This window comes from Balaenoptera musculus, chromosome 16 (assembly GCF_009873245.2).
Source record: "Balaenoptera musculus isolate JJ_BM4_2016_0621 chromosome 16, mBalMus1.pri.v3, whole genome shotgun sequence".
In the NCBI taxonomy this organism is placed as follows: domain Eukaryota; kingdom Metazoa; phylum Chordata; class Mammalia; order Artiodactyla; family Balaenopteridae; genus Balaenoptera; species Balaenoptera musculus.
The window spans coordinates 15262082-15280400 of NC_045800.1; the positions used below are offsets into that span (position 1 = coordinate 15262082).

An 18319-nucleotide genomic window follows, 5' to 3' on the forward strand; every position below is an offset into this window, starting at 1 on the left:
TAATATTAATAAGAAAACATATCAAATGTAGGTAAAACAACAATTATAAACTATAAAAGAGAAGGACATTACTAAAGACAAAACCTAAAATTGATGAACTAGAAAACAAAATCAGTGGAAAGGATGAATAAACCCAAAGCTAATGCTATAATATGGGGGGGAAAAAAGATGAACAACAACAACAAAAAACTACCAATAAAGAAGCACGAGACTCAGAGATCTCAGTTGAATTTAGCTAACCTTTGAAGTTCCCTTGATATTTTTTAACTATTCGTGTTTTAAAATATATACACTACCAAATGTAAAATAGATAGCTAGTGGGAAGCAGCCACATAGCACAGGGAGATCAGCTCGGTGCTTTGTGACCACCTAGAGGGGTGGGATAGGGAGGGTGGGAGGGAGACGCAAGAGGTAGGAGATATGGGGATATATGTATATGTATAATTGATTCACTTTATTATAAAGCAGAAACTAACACACCATTGTAAAGCAATTATACTCCAATAAAGATGTTAAAAAAATAAAAGAATAAAACAGCAATCTTGTCAAATTCAACTTTAAAAGTTATTACAATAGTTACACAATATGAAGTTAGAAAAGATAAACAACTCAAAGGTGAATTCATCAGAAAAAATACTGTAAAAATATAGTCTGCATTCATTTATACTGACAATAATCCTAAATAAAATGTAAACAAATAATATTTAGCAGTATCCCCAATAATAATATACCATAAGTATGTTCGGTTTACCCCAGAATGAAAAGATGTCTAATTAATGAAAATCTATTAATTCAGCTTCACATATAACAAGGTAAAGGAAAAAGTCACTCATGATGAAATCTTGCAGCACACTAATATAGACAGGAATTTTCTTAACTTGATACAGGGAATATTCTATAAATTATAGCAAACTCTCAACTTGATGGTAATGTCTACTACCATCACTTTGACTCAGCACTGAAAGAGAGATCCCAACCATCCCAGTAATGGGATAAAAAATTGGAAAAGTGAGGAATAAAAGTTATTTGCATGTAATATAACTAACTGCATTTAAAAATCAAACATTTATAAACCATTAGAATTAATAACAGAGTTCACTGACCTTTATGAATGTCAGATCAGTATACTAAAATGAAGTTCATTTTACCATATCAAACAAATAGAAAATGTAGTTTTAAAAGATACTATTTGAAATAGCAAGAAAAGTATTAGGAAATTAGTATTTTACATATCTAACAAAACATGTTCAAGACATGGACACATGAAATTGAACTCAGAGTTATTAGTCATAATAGAAATGCAAATTTAAACCACAAGATACTACTAATACTCTAGAATGGCTATAATCAAAAAGATAGACAATATAAAGTGTTGATGAGAATGTAGAAAAACTGAAACATATATAAATTGCTAGTGGGAATGTAAAACAGTATATCCATGCTATAAAATCATTTGACAGTTTCTTGACCATAAGCATATCATCTAACCTCCCAATTCCACTCCTAGGAATCTACCCCCCAAAAATGAAAATATATAGACTATCTAAATGTCAGCATTTTTCTAATAGCCAAAGCCCAGAAATAATCCCAATGTCCATCAACTGGTAAATGGACCAAAAAACAGTGATATATCCATATAATGTTATACCACCCATTAATTTTTGAAACTAAAATGACTATACTAACAAAGTAAAATAGAAACACCTTATGGTCATCTCAATTGAGGTAGAAAAAATGTATGACATAAAAATCATCCATTCTTGATAAAAATACTCAGCAGAGTAGGAATAGAAGGGAATTTCCTCAACTTAATAAAGGCATATATGAAAAGCTTACAACATACTTAATGGTGAAAGACTGTGTGCTTTCCCTCTAAGATCAGGAACAAGTCAAAAATAATTGCATGCTTATCATATCTTTTTACATGATACCAGAGGTACCAATGCAATAAGACCAAAAAAAAAAAAGGCATCCAGCGAGAAAATGAAGTAATTAAATTCCATTATTTGCAGAACACATTATTGTCTACGTAAAAAAAGATATGATGAAACCTACAAAAGGTTTTTTTACCGAGAGATTCTGAAGAACTGAAAATCTCATACACTGCTAGTGGAAATGTAAAATAATACAACCATTTTGGAAATAGTTTGCTTGTTTCTTGAAAGTTAAACATACATCTGCCATATGATCATTACCCAATAAAAGGATCTTTCAGTACAAAATCAGTGCAGCTTTTTAGTAATAACCAAAATTGCCTCCCGGAAAAATCTATCACAAAATTCTATCTGTTCAAAATTTAATCATAATGAAAAAGATTACATCAAAATCCAGCTGAGTTTACTCAAGTTCTATATTTTGTTGCATGTTCAGAATAAGATCTATTGCTGTTTTACTCTTCAGAGTAGAAAAAAATGCACCAAATATAATTAGAGAATATAGCAAGAAGACATTGACTTTCGTAGCAATATACATGGAGTTAAAAGATTTAAAAATAGAAATGGTAACATATTAATGACAACATCAGTTATTCAATATGAATTTTATTACCTGCAAAATCACCTGAAACTAATAAAACAAACCAACTATTTAAAATAAAAAATACAAATACTTACAATAACATGTTCCTCTAAGTGGATTACCAACATAGCGATTTTCAGAGTCACATCTGTAGAAATACAAAAAACTCATTTACTATTAAGCAACAAAATTCAAAAGCCTCATGTTTTTCCTTCCAGCAAAAAAGTAATTAAACTCTACATTAAAACATCTTAAAAACTACTATTAATTGAAGTTTTAAAAACAAATCTTCAAAAGAATTAATGTAGAAAGCCTATATACGGGAATGCGTGAGAGAAGAAATAAGTGGAAAAGACAAACATACACAAGAGGAATATAGGGGATGGGATAAAAGCTTGGGGGATATGTATTCTCCCTTAACAATATGAGGAAGAATTTTCAAGTCTGGATAAAGATTTAAAGACATTTTTAGGCAGGGGGAAAAAGTTGTGGGAATTCATAAATCACATCTTTTTCTTACTTCTGGTATTCTTTGAAATTAATATATTTTTCCCCAGTTTCTAAACCAATGAATCTGTATTTTAAAAAGACCTCCTCAATTGTGTAATGGAGGAAAGTTTTCTCTAAATCATCCAGTTCTAAATTCAGGAGTTCAAACTCTAAATTCATGTAAGCAGATTATAACAAAATGAAAGAACACATGAGCATTCAAACTCATGAATTCTAAGTTAAATTATTTAAAATTATGGTTAACTATAGCAGTGGGAGAAAATCATAAGTATTTTGAAAATTTCTGAAGTCCATACTTTTTCAATCCCTATTTCTACAATTCAATTAAAATGACAATTAGTGACTAACAGAGATATAGCTTGGCTTTGCATAATGCTACTTCTTGGAATGCCATCCAAATTTAATTATTATAAAATGTACACAAGGGTAGTTGTATAAAGTGACTCAATATTTAAATTATATGCAGAATTTTAAAAGGTGAGAAAATTCTTCCAAAAATGTCTTTAGTTTTAGTAGTTACTTAGAACTGTGGAATAATTTTAATACATACATATTTTAATTAACGAAGGGTCGAACAGTTGAGATAATAAAGTAAATAATCAGTTACATTCTGAATGCAATTTTCAGTCATGTGCTTGATAATTTTTTGCATCCATAAAAAAAATGAGTTGAAGAGTAAATACTTTTCTACAGTAACTACAAAATTAAAGTAGAAATATATAGCCCTTTATACCACTAACTTTATCCTCTGGAAGAAAGGAACTTAGGGGTAAACTTAGGTTTTCTGTGACTTCTCCAAAAGTTACTTTTAAAATGTGTGTTATATAGTAGTTTTCTAGCTTTCAAAAATGATCATACTCATTACTGCTAGGTTAAGCACTTCAGAATCTATACTATTCCTATACTATTGTCCCTTCCTTTAGACTCACCTACTTAAATCCTATCACTTTGTACCAAGTATACACATAAAGAACTGATTTACAATACCGTTATAATTCCTTTTTCTCTCACAAAAAGTTAACTTGACTTGTTGCAAATGGGTATCACAATACTATTTTTAGAATAGGAAAATATTCAACATAATATTCCCTGCAGTGTTATGCATGGTATTCCCTGTATATCTTACTGCCTAAATAGATGGCTTTCAAGTTCACATAGCAATCTAAGATGAATAACTTTGACAAATGACAAGGGATTTCATGTACTTTTTAATTTATCCATGAGTTGACTTTAAGAGCTCCAATACAAACCTATTTTCCAATACGGAAGACATGAAGCTTTCATTTTTGTTATTAATAATTAGTTTATTCAAATTATATAATAATATATTGCACTGGAAATTATTGTAACATGTTTACCTTCAACATAATATAATTTTTTTTAACATAATATAATTTTTAAAAGGAATACTTAAAATTATATTTTCTCCAAAACACAAATTTTCTCATAAGGATGAAATTATATGCTCTTGTTTCGAAAGTAACTTCTGCTGGCTTTCATAACTCAAGCTCAGAATTTTGACACAAATAAGGAATAAACACCACCTTGTTAAGAATTAAACTCAGAGGCTTTATAGAGTCCTTGAAGGTGTCCAATATAAAAATGACATTCTCTTTTATATTTTCAAACTCAAGAAAGCAAATTAGAAACATACATTGTCTAAAAGGTTTTATATTAATAATTATTGAAAGAATTTTGAATGTATCAAAAGTATTTTCAAAATATATAATTATGAGTTGAGTTTAAACACCAATTTCTGGTATTTTAATTTCAGGTATTATTTAAAGAATCACCAGTGCTTACAAACAACTGAGGAAATAAATAGTTGCAAAGGAAACATAATGAAATTTTAGGCATAAAATTCAGCCTGAAAAACACAAAAGTAGATATAAATAAACTGAAAGATATTCCTCATTTTTCATTAGGCTATCTCAACATCATCAGGTTGTCAGTTAATTTCAAAGATAATGGTTAATTTGATCTAATAAAAATTCTAATGAGCTTTAAAGGAGCTAGAAAAGTTGATCTTAATGTTCACATACAGAAATAAACATACAAGAATAGCTAGAAACAGCAATGAAAAGGAAGAGCTTTGAGGGGAGCTAGACTGAAAAGACATTAAAATATACTCAACATCTATAAAATTAAAACAGTATGGCATTAGTACATAAATAGAAAGATAAATGGTACAGAAGAGAAATTCCAGAAACAAAATTCCAGAAATTCCAGAAACTAAAAATCTAGTATAACATAAGCATAGTGTTCTGAATGACTGGAGTAAAGACATTCATCGTCTTAAATGATATTGAGACAACTGGATGGCCATTTGGAAAAATATAAGATTAGACCCAATCCTCACACCATACACACACACAAAACACTAAACATAACTATAGAAGTGATATCCCATCACCTTTGCTAAATTTTCTAGTTTAGAAGCAAGTCACATGTCCTGCCCAGACTCAATGAAAGGGGATTATACAATAATGTGTGAATACCAGAAGGCAGAGATCAGTAATAGTCACCTTAGGATTTGTCCACAATAATATTTTTGTTATACATAAAGTTTTTATTATATTTCAATACAATTATTTGAGATATGAATATGTACTAATCTAATTCATATCATAAATAACTTGAGAAGTTAAAGTATTTGATCAAATTCAAACTCAGATTATAAGAGGTAAAGAGAATATGAAGGGAAAAGTATAGATATAAATAACAATTCTTTAAACAAATTAATATTGTACTATATAAATTACATTAAAAATAATTCTGATATGTAAGCTAAGTAATGTTTTTAAAATTCAGCATCTTTCTCTATAAATATTAGATACAAACATTAAAAGCCCCAGAAGTCTTCTGCATGGCTTAATTAAAAACATAACTTCAAAGTATTTCTGTGTCTAAGCAAAGAGATAATCATCTTATTCCCACTAAGCAAACAGCCAGACCTTTTTATAAAACAGATTTAGGCTGAAATATTCATTAGGGACTTTGAAAGGGTAAGTATTATCATTATATATCACCTAAATAATGGTTACCATTTATGTGAATGATCACATTACATGATAAGTATCACTTTCTAAAAAACAGAATATAAAATAATTCTACATTTCTACATGTCAAAATATAGCATTTCATTTTGTCCCTATTGATTTAAATATTTAAATATATATACATATTTTATCATAAGATATAATTTTTCTACTCAGAAGCTAAAAAGAGGGACATCTAGTTGCTATAATTTTGAAATATCATAACAGATTTAAAACAGCTGAGAATCTGATAAATAAATTTGTGTTTTTATGAAAAATTATGAAAGTCATACATAAGGTAAAACACCCTTGCTTTTGCTTTGTTCTTCCTCTAAAGAAACCCATAAAAATAATACCATATAATATAAACAAAAATATGATATTAAGTACTATAAGAGTATTAATATTGACACCACACTTCTCAGACAATGTATCCTAAATAAACAATAAAAATTCAGACATGAAGGTATGGTAAATACTGAAATAGAACCTGAGGAGATACAGGTTCTAGAATTGTAAGGCTGTTTATGGATTTCAAAGTCCGATAATAATAAACAGAAGTAACTAGGTAGTTGAAGACTACTAAAAACAGTAGGTTTTATTTTTTTAATGCTTAAGTATTGGAGAGCAAAGAGTGAAAAACTACCAGGTCAGGATGCACAGAAGAATGGACTCCCAGGACGTAGAATCATTTTGGGGATCCCTTTTTCACCAATTATAAATAGGAACAGCATTTCACAGGAAAAGGATTGGACTCCAGGGCCATCAAAGGTTCATGAGCTTAGTCCCAAAGTGTAATCTTAGGTTTAAGGTCATAAAAAGGCCTTCCAGAGACTGCAGATCTACTCTGAACCATCCTTATCCCTGAAAATGATTAATGCTATGTGCCCTCAGACACATAGCAGAATCAAATTCCCCTAAGATTTAATCCATGGTCTCAAATTTTCTATAAATATATTTTGCAAATATGGTATCAGTACAAAATAAAAAAATAACTGAGCATGGAAATAGGTAAGAAAACAAGAACAGGAACCAGGAAAAACAAAGGATGATGGAAATAGAGCCATGGGAATTTAGATATTATCTAGGAAAAGCCAAAGGCTTTAAAATAGCTATTATATTGGAGGAGGTAACAGGCAAGATTAAAAATTTGTCTAAATTTTGGAAACTATAAAAGGCAATTAGAAACTATAACAGATTAAGAATAAGAATTTAATCTGAAAAACTGGAAAATATAAAAACAAGAAAATGAAAATACAGTAACCAAAATTAGGAACTGAATGGATGAGATTAACAGCAAATTATACACAGTGGAAAAAGAAAAGTAAACTGAAAAATAGGTCAGGAGAGAGTGGAAAAATATGAAAAAGACATAAAAGTTCTGGTATTACTGGACTCCAAAAGCAGAAGACAGAGAGAATGGAGAAGAAGCAACATTTGAAGAGTACTGGCTGAACTTTCTGAAATGCTCAACATGATAAATGAATAAATAATAATAATAACTAAGCAATCATAGTAAAACTGATAAAACAAAAAGAAAAAATTCTTAAAGCCAAAGAATAAAAGAGACTTAGGATGAGATTAAAAATCTGAATAGTTTATTACTTTTAAAGAAATTCAATAGTTTATATCTTATTTTAAAGAAGTAATTAAAACATGTCCACAAAGAATCACCTAAAACCATCTGGCCACCTTGGTGATATTACCTAATACAGGGGAAGACAAGGAAGTCTCAAACAGAACCCCCCCATAATGGGAGAAGCTATGCATCTACGGGGTAGGGGTATATTTCTGTACTTTCTGTTCAATATTGCTGTGAACCTACGACTGCTATAAAATTAAAGTCTATTTAAAAAATCCAGATTTACAAAACAAGTCAATGAAGATATTTTTTTATTAACAATTTAAAGTCTTTGAAATTAAGAAACAATTTAAAAATAATTACTGGATCAAAATAAAATAAAAATTGAAATTACTGATAATTTAGAAAATATTTCACATTAATAATACAAACTGATGAGTGATTAATTTGAAACAGCGAATAACTCTGTGTGTGTGTGTGTGTGTGTGTGTGTGTGTGTGTGTGCGTGTGTCTGGTTTTGGTATGAAGGAGATGCTGGTCTTACAGAAGAGAGTTTGGAAGTGTTCCTTCCTCTTCAATTTTTTGGAAGAGTCTAAGGATAATTAACTCTTCTTTAAATGTCTTATAAAATGCACCTGTATAGCTGTCTGGTCCTGGACTTTTGACTGTTGAAAGTTTTTTGATTACTGATTCAATTTCATTACTGGTAATTAGTCTGTTCATATTTTCTACCTCTTCCAGATTGAGTCTTGAGAGATTGTACATTTCTAGGAATTTATCCATTTCTTCTAAGTTGCCCATTTTATTAGTGTATAATTGTTCATACTAATCTCTTATGATCCTTTGAATTTTTTTGGTGTCAGTTGTAACTTTTCCACTTTCATGTCTGATTTTATTTATTTGCACCCTCTTTTTTTCTTGATGAATCTGGCTACAAGTTTACCAATTTTGTTTATCTTCTCAAAGAACCAGATCTTAGCTTCATTGACCTTTTCTATTGTTTATTTTATCCTCTATTTTACTTATTTACGCTCTGATCTTTATTATTTCTTTACTTCTGTTAACTATAGGTTGTTTTTTTTTTAACATCTTTATTGGAGTATAATTGCTTTACAATGTTGTGTTAGTTTCTGCTGTATAGCAAAGTGAATCAGCTATACGTATACATATATCCCCATATCCCCTCCCTCTTGTGTCTCCCTCCCACCCTCCCTATCCCACCCCTCTAGGTGGTCACAAAGCACTGAGCTGATCTCCCTGTGCTATGCGGCTGCTTTCCACTAGCTATCTATTTTACATTTGGTAGTGTATGTATGTCAATGCCACTCTCTCACTTTAACTATAGGTTTTGTTTGTTCTTCTTTTTCTAGTTCCTTTAGGTGTAAGGTTAGGTTGAGATTGTTTCCTGAGGTAGGCTTGTATCGCTATAAACTTCCCTCTTAGAAGTGCTTTTGCTGAATCCCATAGATTTTGGACCATTTGGACCACTGTGTTTCCATTTTCATTTGTCTGCAGGTGTTTTCTGATTGCCTCTTTGATTTCTTTATTGATCCATTGGTAGTTTAGTAGCATGTTGTTTAGACTCCACATGTTTGTGTTATCTGTGGTGGGTTTTTTTTTGTACAATTGACCATTAAAATATGCAGAGGTTAGGGGCACCAACCCGTTGCACAGTCAAAAATCCATGTATAAATTTTGACTCCCCCCCAAACTTAACTACTAATAGCCTATTGTTGACCAGAAGCCTTACCAATAACATAAACAGTCAATAAACACAAAGTTTGTATGTTATATATATTATAAACTGTATTCTTACAATAGAGTAAAAAGAAAATGTCATTAAGAAAATCATAAAGAAGAGAAAATACATTTTACAGTACTGTACCCAATTTATCAATACCATAAGTTTATGTCATCTGTTTACAAGATGAATCATCTATCAGTACCTATATCAATGTTGTCTTATATGGTACAAAGCACTGTAGATGTTATATGTATTACTAATACTAGACATCAATAATGAAAAAATGTGAAAAAGAAATTTATATTTATTTACAAGTATAGCAATTCATGCTTTGATAACAAAAAATCAGCAATATGATTGTTTTATGGTAGTGTAGTGTAATCAATAGGGTTGCTTCACGGTAGCTTAGCCTATACACTAATGAATGAGTAATTATCAAATTTTTAAAAATCTACAAACAGTAAATGCTGGAGAGGGTGTGGAGAAAAAGGAACCCTCTTGCACTGTTGGTGGGAATGTAAATTGATATAGCCACTATGGAGAACTGTATGGAGGTTCCTTTAAAAACTAAAAATAGAACTCCATAAGACCCAGCAATACCACTACTGGGCATATACCCTGAGAAAACCATAATTCAAAAAGAGCCATGTACCACAATGTTCATTGCAGGTCTATTTACAATAGCCAGGACATGGAAGCAACCTAAGTGTCCCTCGACAGATGAATGGATAAAGAAGATGTGGCACATATATATACAATGGAATATTACTCGGCCATAAAGAGAAACGAAATTGAGTTATTTGTAGTGAGGTGGATGGACCTAGAGTCTGTCATACAGAATGAAGTAAGTCAGAAAGAGAAAAACAAATACCGTATGCTAACACATATATATGGAATCTAAAAAAGAAAACAAAAAATGGTTCTGAAGAACCTAGGGGCAGGTCAGGAATAAAGACACAGACGTAGAGAATGGACTTGAGGACACGAGGAGGGGGAAGGGTAAGCTGGGATGAAGTGAGAGAGTGGCATGCACATATGTACGCTACCAAATGTAAAATAGATAGCTAGTGGGAAGCAACTGCATAGCACAAGGATATCAGCTCGGTGCTTTGTGACCACCTTGAGGGGTGGGATAGGGAGGATGGGAGGGAGATGAAAGAGGGAGGAGATATGGGGATATATGTATATGTATAGCTGATTCACTTTGTTATAAAGCAGAAACTAACACACCATTGTAAAGCAATTATACTCCAATAAAGACGTTAAAAAAATCTTTAGGCATACAGTATTACAGTCATATTTACAATACAGTATCGAAAACATTGTTACTGTCATTTAAAAACCACTCAGTGATGATAGGCTGATATGCAGTTTCTCCAACTATAAGAGAGAGAGGCATACTGTACAGTAAGGTAATTCTTTGAAAGCAAAGTTATAAAACAGTAAGAAATCTAACACATTAATTTTATATTAATATCACTCACTTTATGCCTATGTAAGGATAGACTATCCATTTCAATACATGTCTTGCACACAATGACCTACATGATGACTACTTAGATGATGATGATGACACAAAAATGTCTCACACAGTTCTGCTTCCTCTACATCTTCTTCCTTACTGTCTGGCACTGGTTCAGAAGCACTCAATTCCATCAGCCATCCTTAGTTAATTCCTATGGTGTGGTATCTATCAGCTTTAGAATTTCTCCGAGATCCATATCTTGAAACCCTTCAACCCCCACTCCTTTTTTTTTTTTTTTTTGCTATATCCACAATCTCTTCCACGATTTCCTGTATCTGTCATAAATCCTGTGAAGTCATGCTCATCATCTGGACAGTTTTCTCCAGCAGGAATTTATTGGTTCAAGCTCTGTAGTTTTCACAGCTTTTTCTATAACACAACGGCATCTTCCAGGGCAAAATCCTTCCAGACTTTCATGATGTTCTCCCTATCCGGGTTCCCTTCCATAGCACTGACAATCCTGTGCATAGAGTACTGTGCGTAATGAGGCTTAAAGATCCTTATGGATGCCCTGATCTACAGGCTGAATTAGAGATGTTGTTAGAGGGCAAGTAGACCACTTTGATGCCGTTGGTGTTGAACTCATGGAGACCTGGGCGTCCAGGGGGCACTGTCCAATGTACGGACACCAAGGGCAGAAAGGGGGGGCGGTGGTATGAATTAGGAGATGGGGATTGACATATATACGCTAATATGTATAAAATAGATAACTAATGAGAACCTCCTGTATAGCACAGGGAACTCCACTTTGCTGTACAGTAGAAACTAACATATCATTGTAAAACAACTATACTCCAATAAAAATAAATAAATAAAAGGGAGTAATTAGGAAAAACAAAGTCCTAAAATACATTAATTCATATTTGTTTTATAAAGCCCTTACTATGTGCCAGAAACAAGTCTAGAAAGGAGGGCACAAGTTTGATTGTCCAGAAATGTAAAAGGCATTATTGGCATCATCCTCTGCCTCCTGCCACCAAAAAAAAAGAGAGAGGGAGAGACTAGATATAACAAAATAGATTAAAATGGGTAATAATCTTAGATATTGCTGGTCTAAAGGCAAACTAGTGAGGAAAAAATGCTCAGGAAGAAGATTCTCCTATGGCAAGGACTATGTATGTATCAAGAACTATTAACTCACAGCTGTTTGTAATGCTTGTAGTAAAGCAAAATTTTGATCCCCATCATAGAATTTAAGTCACCATTTTCCAGGAGATTCTTCTTTACCTTAATTTTGAGAACCAGTGTCTTAATCCTAACATAAGTAGCTATGAAGAAGTTATGATCACTAAAGAGGAAAGATATAAGGAAAAGGAGATTCAATTATGAATTAAATTACTAAACTTAAAAGATCCTGCTTATTAATTGTGCCATATATCTCAGTAATTATACTTATAATTCCTAATATGTTTGAGAAATTTTATCTTCAACTTACTGTGGATAAAAACTAAAACATGATTCTGGATCAATCCACCAATTTTGATTAATCTACCAACATAATATCTAACAATATCATGAATGTGTATAATTTTCTCCAGAAGGAACTAAATTGCTCTAAGATCTTATATGCAATAAATAAAGCAACAAAAGGTTTTTTTGCTAGATAAAGGAAAACACTAATTAATTAGATCAGTGGTTCTCAGTGGGGATGAATGTGTGGGTAACAATGAATTACCTCTATAATTATGGAGTTCTAATGGAATGTACTACAATGGCTAAAAGGGAGGCCAAGGATGACAGATATCCTGAATGCACAAGGCCACTCCACATAACAAAAAATTGATCCAAATCCCACACAACTTTTGGATAAAATAGCAGATCAACAGTTTTTGTTCATAATTATTTGACTGTTGAACCTAATTCCATTTTACCTATAAACACAGAATAGTGTTGCATGTTTATAACAGTGAATTTTCTAGGAATGCAATTACCATGTAACTTGAAAATAGACCATGAATAATTTTATTCAAAATTTAACTAAGATGTGTTCATCGTTTTAGAAAACCTCATCAAAAATAGCTATGCTGTTCATGGTATATACAACACACATCTTGGAGTATGCCATGTGTCTAGAGAATATTTGAGACTCCTTTTAAGAAACTAAGAACCAAATTTTATTAGTAGTATAGACTTGTGAATAGCACTAGATTTCATTAATAAAGTGATGAAAATTGTTATTTTATTCCTATACTATATATTTTTTAAAAATTTGTAGCCCTATGATATAAAATCTACGTGATAAAAATCACGTATTAAAACTATGTATTTGGGCATTGCCAATTATTTTTCAGCTGGGAACTCTGAAAATGTTCCCAGAAGCCCCAAACAACTCTACTGGCTCTGGTATTACTATATCTTTTCCCAAATTATCCTCTATTACCTATTTCTAAGAAATGATATAGTTTCCAAGGTCTTTTCAAGTACCAGAAATTGAATGTGTGCCTTGACATGCGGTATGGTTTCAGGATAGAATGTATATTTTCTGTGACATTTTATCATAATCTTGCCCATATTTTAATCTAGGGAATTATTTTGGCACTACACTTACAAATAAGACCCAGCTAATATTTGAGAATATAATACTTCCTCATTTTCTCTATTTCAACAGCCTGTTATTTGTCTTGGTATAAGATCTCTAATTTCTGATTTACCATCTTCACCAGGTCCAGAGTGAATGGAAGGAGTTTAAGGGACTCCTTCCACTTGACCCTTTCTACCTAACGGCTCCTTTCCCACAACTCAGAAGATCAACCTGAAGAGTCTGCCAGCTGCTACGTTTATCCATTCCAATTTTGCACTTAGGAACAGGAAAATGACCACAGGGTGCGCTTATAGACCAATGTATTCAATTAAACAGATCTGGACCAAAATTCCATTTATTACCTGGTCCCGGTAAGTTCCCATTCTAATAAAGGGGTTATGACTCTTCATCTCTAAATGCCAGTAGCATTCCTTAATTTTTAAGATAATTAATTATGAAAATCCATAAAGTTCTAGAAGGTGCTATTCCATCACCATTGAGAACCACCTAATAAATTAATGTTTTCCTTTGTGCAACCAAAATATTTTGAGCTTCACAGTTACTGTGTACAATATACAACAACACTTTCTGTAGGATTTTTAGATATTTTCTGGTAATTAGAAAGATTAGACAGTTCTAATCCAGGGCCGATCCAGAAACATGTTTTTTGTTTCTTTTTGTTTTTTTTTAAACATGCAATAAATGTTAAGGTAAAATTTCCCAATGGTGTCTTCTGAAATAGTCATATAACTCCTTAAATACACAGTAACAATACTGAACAGATTTTTAAGTGAATATATTAATGTTATTTTGGTGACCAATACCAGGCCAACCACCTTATCACAAAGCCCTTCAAAAGTATGTGTGCGTCATTTTCCAGTGACCAATTATGTACTAAATGGCTTGAGGTCCCATTGGATAGAATGGAGGAGAATGTATTGTGTGTATTGATGAGATGGCATGCGTGGTTCCTCAAAGGAACCCAACCACCATTTTAACTGATGGGCTCTGGGAATCAGAGATTCAAATCAGAATCATGAAAAGACTGAAGGATCACAATTTTCTACTAAGGCAGCTGACATCAACCTTCTGCTTATTGGTTCATGATCTTTTCTGGTGATACAAGTCCAACAATAATCTAGTTGGCTGCCAATTTAGCTCATCCCTCAGAACTCACTTAGGCATTTCCACATATCCCTGCCAACCAATACCCCCTGTTGGTCATCTGGTCTTGCTGACTATTAAGGTAATTACATCTATATTTAAGAGTTAAATGTCACCACATGGCTTCTACTGTTCTGGAATCCTGACATACACATTGTCACTAGAGAGCCCAGCTGACTGGAATCATTTTCTACTGTCTATCAGGACCTACAGAGAATAGCCACCACTGAGCTCCACAGATTCCAGGGCTCCCCTTACTGTTGTACTCCTTATTGTCCTAGTGAAGGAAGTGTTCTGGAAGACCTCCAAGAAAATATAGTCAGTTAACGGGCAGTCTGATATGTAATACATGCATTCCAATACATCCAACTTCCTGAGTTTCTGACCCCAGTGCTCAAAATTTCCCAAGACAGTTCCAGCAACTCCCACCTCATTAACTAGAGGCAAGCATCACGTCCACACTTTAAAAAGCCATCAGCGGGCTTCCCTGGTGGCGCAGTGGTTGAGAATCTGCCTGCCAATGCAGGGGACACGGGTTCGAGCCCTGGTCTGGGAAGATCCCACATGCCGCGGAGCAGCTGGGCCCGTGAGCCACAATTACTGAGCCTGCGCGTCTGGAGCCTGTGCTCCACAACAAGAGAGGCCGCGATAGTGAGAGGCCCGCGCACTGCGATGAAGAGTGGTCCCCACTTGCCACAACTAGAGAAAGCCCTCGCACAGAAACGAAGACCCAACACAGCCATAAATAAATATTTGAAAAAAAAAAAAAAAAAGCCATCAGCAACTCCAGGTAAACTCACTAAGATATGAAATCCTGAAATATAGGAGAGTGATGCCGTATCAATATAGTCTCCCTTCTCCAGTCTTATATCCCATGTCCCCAGGTCCAACACCCTCACTGTGCACTCCTGATTCCTGCCTCTGCATACTTGCCAGGCTCTGCAACTTTTTGAGTGAATAAGCTATCTCTTCCTATAGCAGAGACTGTGTTTTCCCATTCATGCTACACCGAGACCTGATGCTTTTTACTGATCTGAAGACAATAAGTAGAGGCAGGGGACACTGTGGAGGAGGACATCTTTTTAGGAAGCATAACCCTCAGGTGAAATCTTTGCACTGTGTCCAGAGAAAAGGAAGCTATTCTACTCTAGCAAATGACAGAGGGCTACTTCTTCCAGTCAGGAGTGCTCAAGGGAATCTAGGATTCAGGGTTCTAAGGTCGTACTCGTAAGTGTCCCCACTGTAGGCCTCAAAGGCTTACTCCTTGTCATCAGGCAACGACTCTGGCATGGGTAAATTGTCATGACTGAGCCTTCAGTTTCATCTGCAGTCTGCCAACCTTATGATTAAATCCTGGGCATAATTTTCAAGATACTCTGCTCTCTGGCTATAGAGGATGAGGGTCTTTAAATGCTGTCATGAGGGCCTCTGATGTTCACATTATGCCTTGAATTGATGGAAGCCTCCTTCTTTAAGCTTTCATGGCAATTAACAAAAGCTAGCCAAGTTTGTAAGCATAATTACCATCGCCCCATGACTTTCAAGTGCTAAAGTTGCTACATAAACTAGTACTTCTCCCTCAACCTATACTTTATCCTATCAAACACAGTTAATATTCTCAATAATTATTATAGCACACCAGGATAATCACTACCCCACTCACCATTAGCATTGTAGTGCTTATTGCCATTTGATAAGTCATCCAATTATAAAATCCTATGCTGAGGGTCTATTATCTAGAACTGCTTCCAGTAGCAACCAGTTTAGTCGGAATAACCTCAATAGCAGATGCTGAAATAAGGACTTGGATGTGGGTACTTGCCAAGGAGAGTTATCTCAGGAAGCATTGGTGACAATATGGGAAATGGAGGACAAACTCCCATTTCTCGTTGGCCAAGGATTACCCATACTGGCATCAACTGCTTTACACTTCCTGGTTGCACCTGGGCAGAAATGAGTAGCTTTGGAACTAAAAGAGAAACAAAGATTCTCATTCTTTATGTGGAATATTGGAAAGTACAGGAAACTGTCCACTGCAGCCTTGATGAAACCCTAAAAGCCATGAGAGTTGGCAAGATGTATCGTTAAGTATCTGCCACAACATTTTATCAAAACTTCTTTCACCTATATCTGATTTCCCCTTTATTTCCCACTGAGGAACATTAGTTTCTATCAGTAGGGTTGTTAGAAGGCTGAAGGAAAAAGCAATTAAATACTACTGACCTTCATTACACATACATTGAAAATGACAGACATTATATTTTACATAATGCAAATATGGGTCACCTTCACATTGTAAATTGAGAAATTTTACAAAAATAATATGTGTGTTTTCTTTAAAGTCTGCATGTTGCTCCTCAAAAGTAAACAATTTTCCTAGACAATACCACTTCACTCATTTTATATTTACATTTATATTATAGTTTACTTTTCCATTAAATTAATTTTTAACTTACCATTTCTGAGTTCCAACTGTGTTTAGGCCAGGGCCAGAATGAGAACTTTACCTTGGCAAGATTAATAATTTGGTGTCCCTTTAAATGAATATTTTGACCCCATACTGAAGCCCTGCCCACTGTGTCTGCTATTCCCTTCCCCCAGCATACACCACAAGAAATTATCTCCAATTATTTCCATGAGCAACTGGTGCGGTTCATGAAAAAAAACTCTAAATAAAGTGTGTGGACCCACCAATTCCTCAGCCCCAGGACCTTCCCACTATTGACGATGAGCACTTGAGCACCAATTTATCAGCCACCTCAGCTGGACTCTGCTTTTAAGCTTCCCACTGGCTTCACTCCAGGTTAGCCAGTGTTCCTGTCTCATTTCTCCCTGACAGCTCTCGTTTCTCTTTAGAGTTTCGGTCATTTGGTTACCCTGTAATCTCAGTTCTCCAACACTTTCAAGAAAACTCATGAATTTGCAGTTCGCCCAGCTTTTCTTTCTTTCATTGTAAAGGTGGGAACAATGCTTTTTCCAGCTCTCTACATCTTGAGCAAAAACTGGAAATGCTATCGTTCATTTTTACTTGTTTGCTTTACTGATGTGGTTTCTTTCTGTTTATTACATTCTATACCCAGAAAATTTTAACTCTTCCTTCAAGTTCGATCTCAAATATGCTTTGCTCAAACTTTCCTTATTCTTCCATGATAAATCAATCATTCCCTTTCAGTACTCCTTCACTACTTTCTTCATTCTATTCCATTAAATAAATTTATTGAACACTTACACTGTAGTACTGATGCAATGGTCCCTAAAGAGGTTCACTTAATAAAGGATACAGGCAAGTACATAGATAATGCAAGGAAAAAATTAGTAAATAGGAAAAGAACCAACTTCAATTTGGAGAGTTTATGGAAAATACACAAATGAGATGTGATGTCTGACTACATACTTAAAGCCAAACAGAAATTATCCTGGGAAGAGGAAAGAGTTCATTCATAAGCATCTCAAATCACTAATGTATCAATAATAAATTAATATAGTATATTTTGGCTAGTATCTCCACTGCTAGCCTGAAAGAAGCTTTAAGTAAAAACCATGTGTTATTCATCTTCATTAAGAGTAGCAACCACTCATTTAATAACAGATTACTGACTTGAGTGACTAGCTTTGCTTCTTAAAGAGAGCTTTTTTTCCAGTATAAGCACACTGCAGGAAATTATTGCTTTAAGTATGAGGACCCTATTGTCATCACTGCCCTACACTCAAATAAATA

At 33.7% G+C, this 18319-nt stretch overlaps 1 protein-coding gene across 1 annotated transcript in view; it reads right to left on the reverse strand.

Moving 5' to 3' along the window:
• The window catches only part of ATRNL1 (attractin like 1), a 688151-nt gene that overhangs the window by 464461 nt on the left and 205371 nt on the right, over positions 1-18319 (reverse strand). Inside the window, exon 21 of the mRNA XM_036829651.1 lies at positions 2613-2665. Within this exon, the coding sequence (XP_036685546.1) occupies positions 2613-2665 (53 nt within the window). The remainder of the gene's footprint in view (positions 1-2612; positions 2666-18319) is intronic.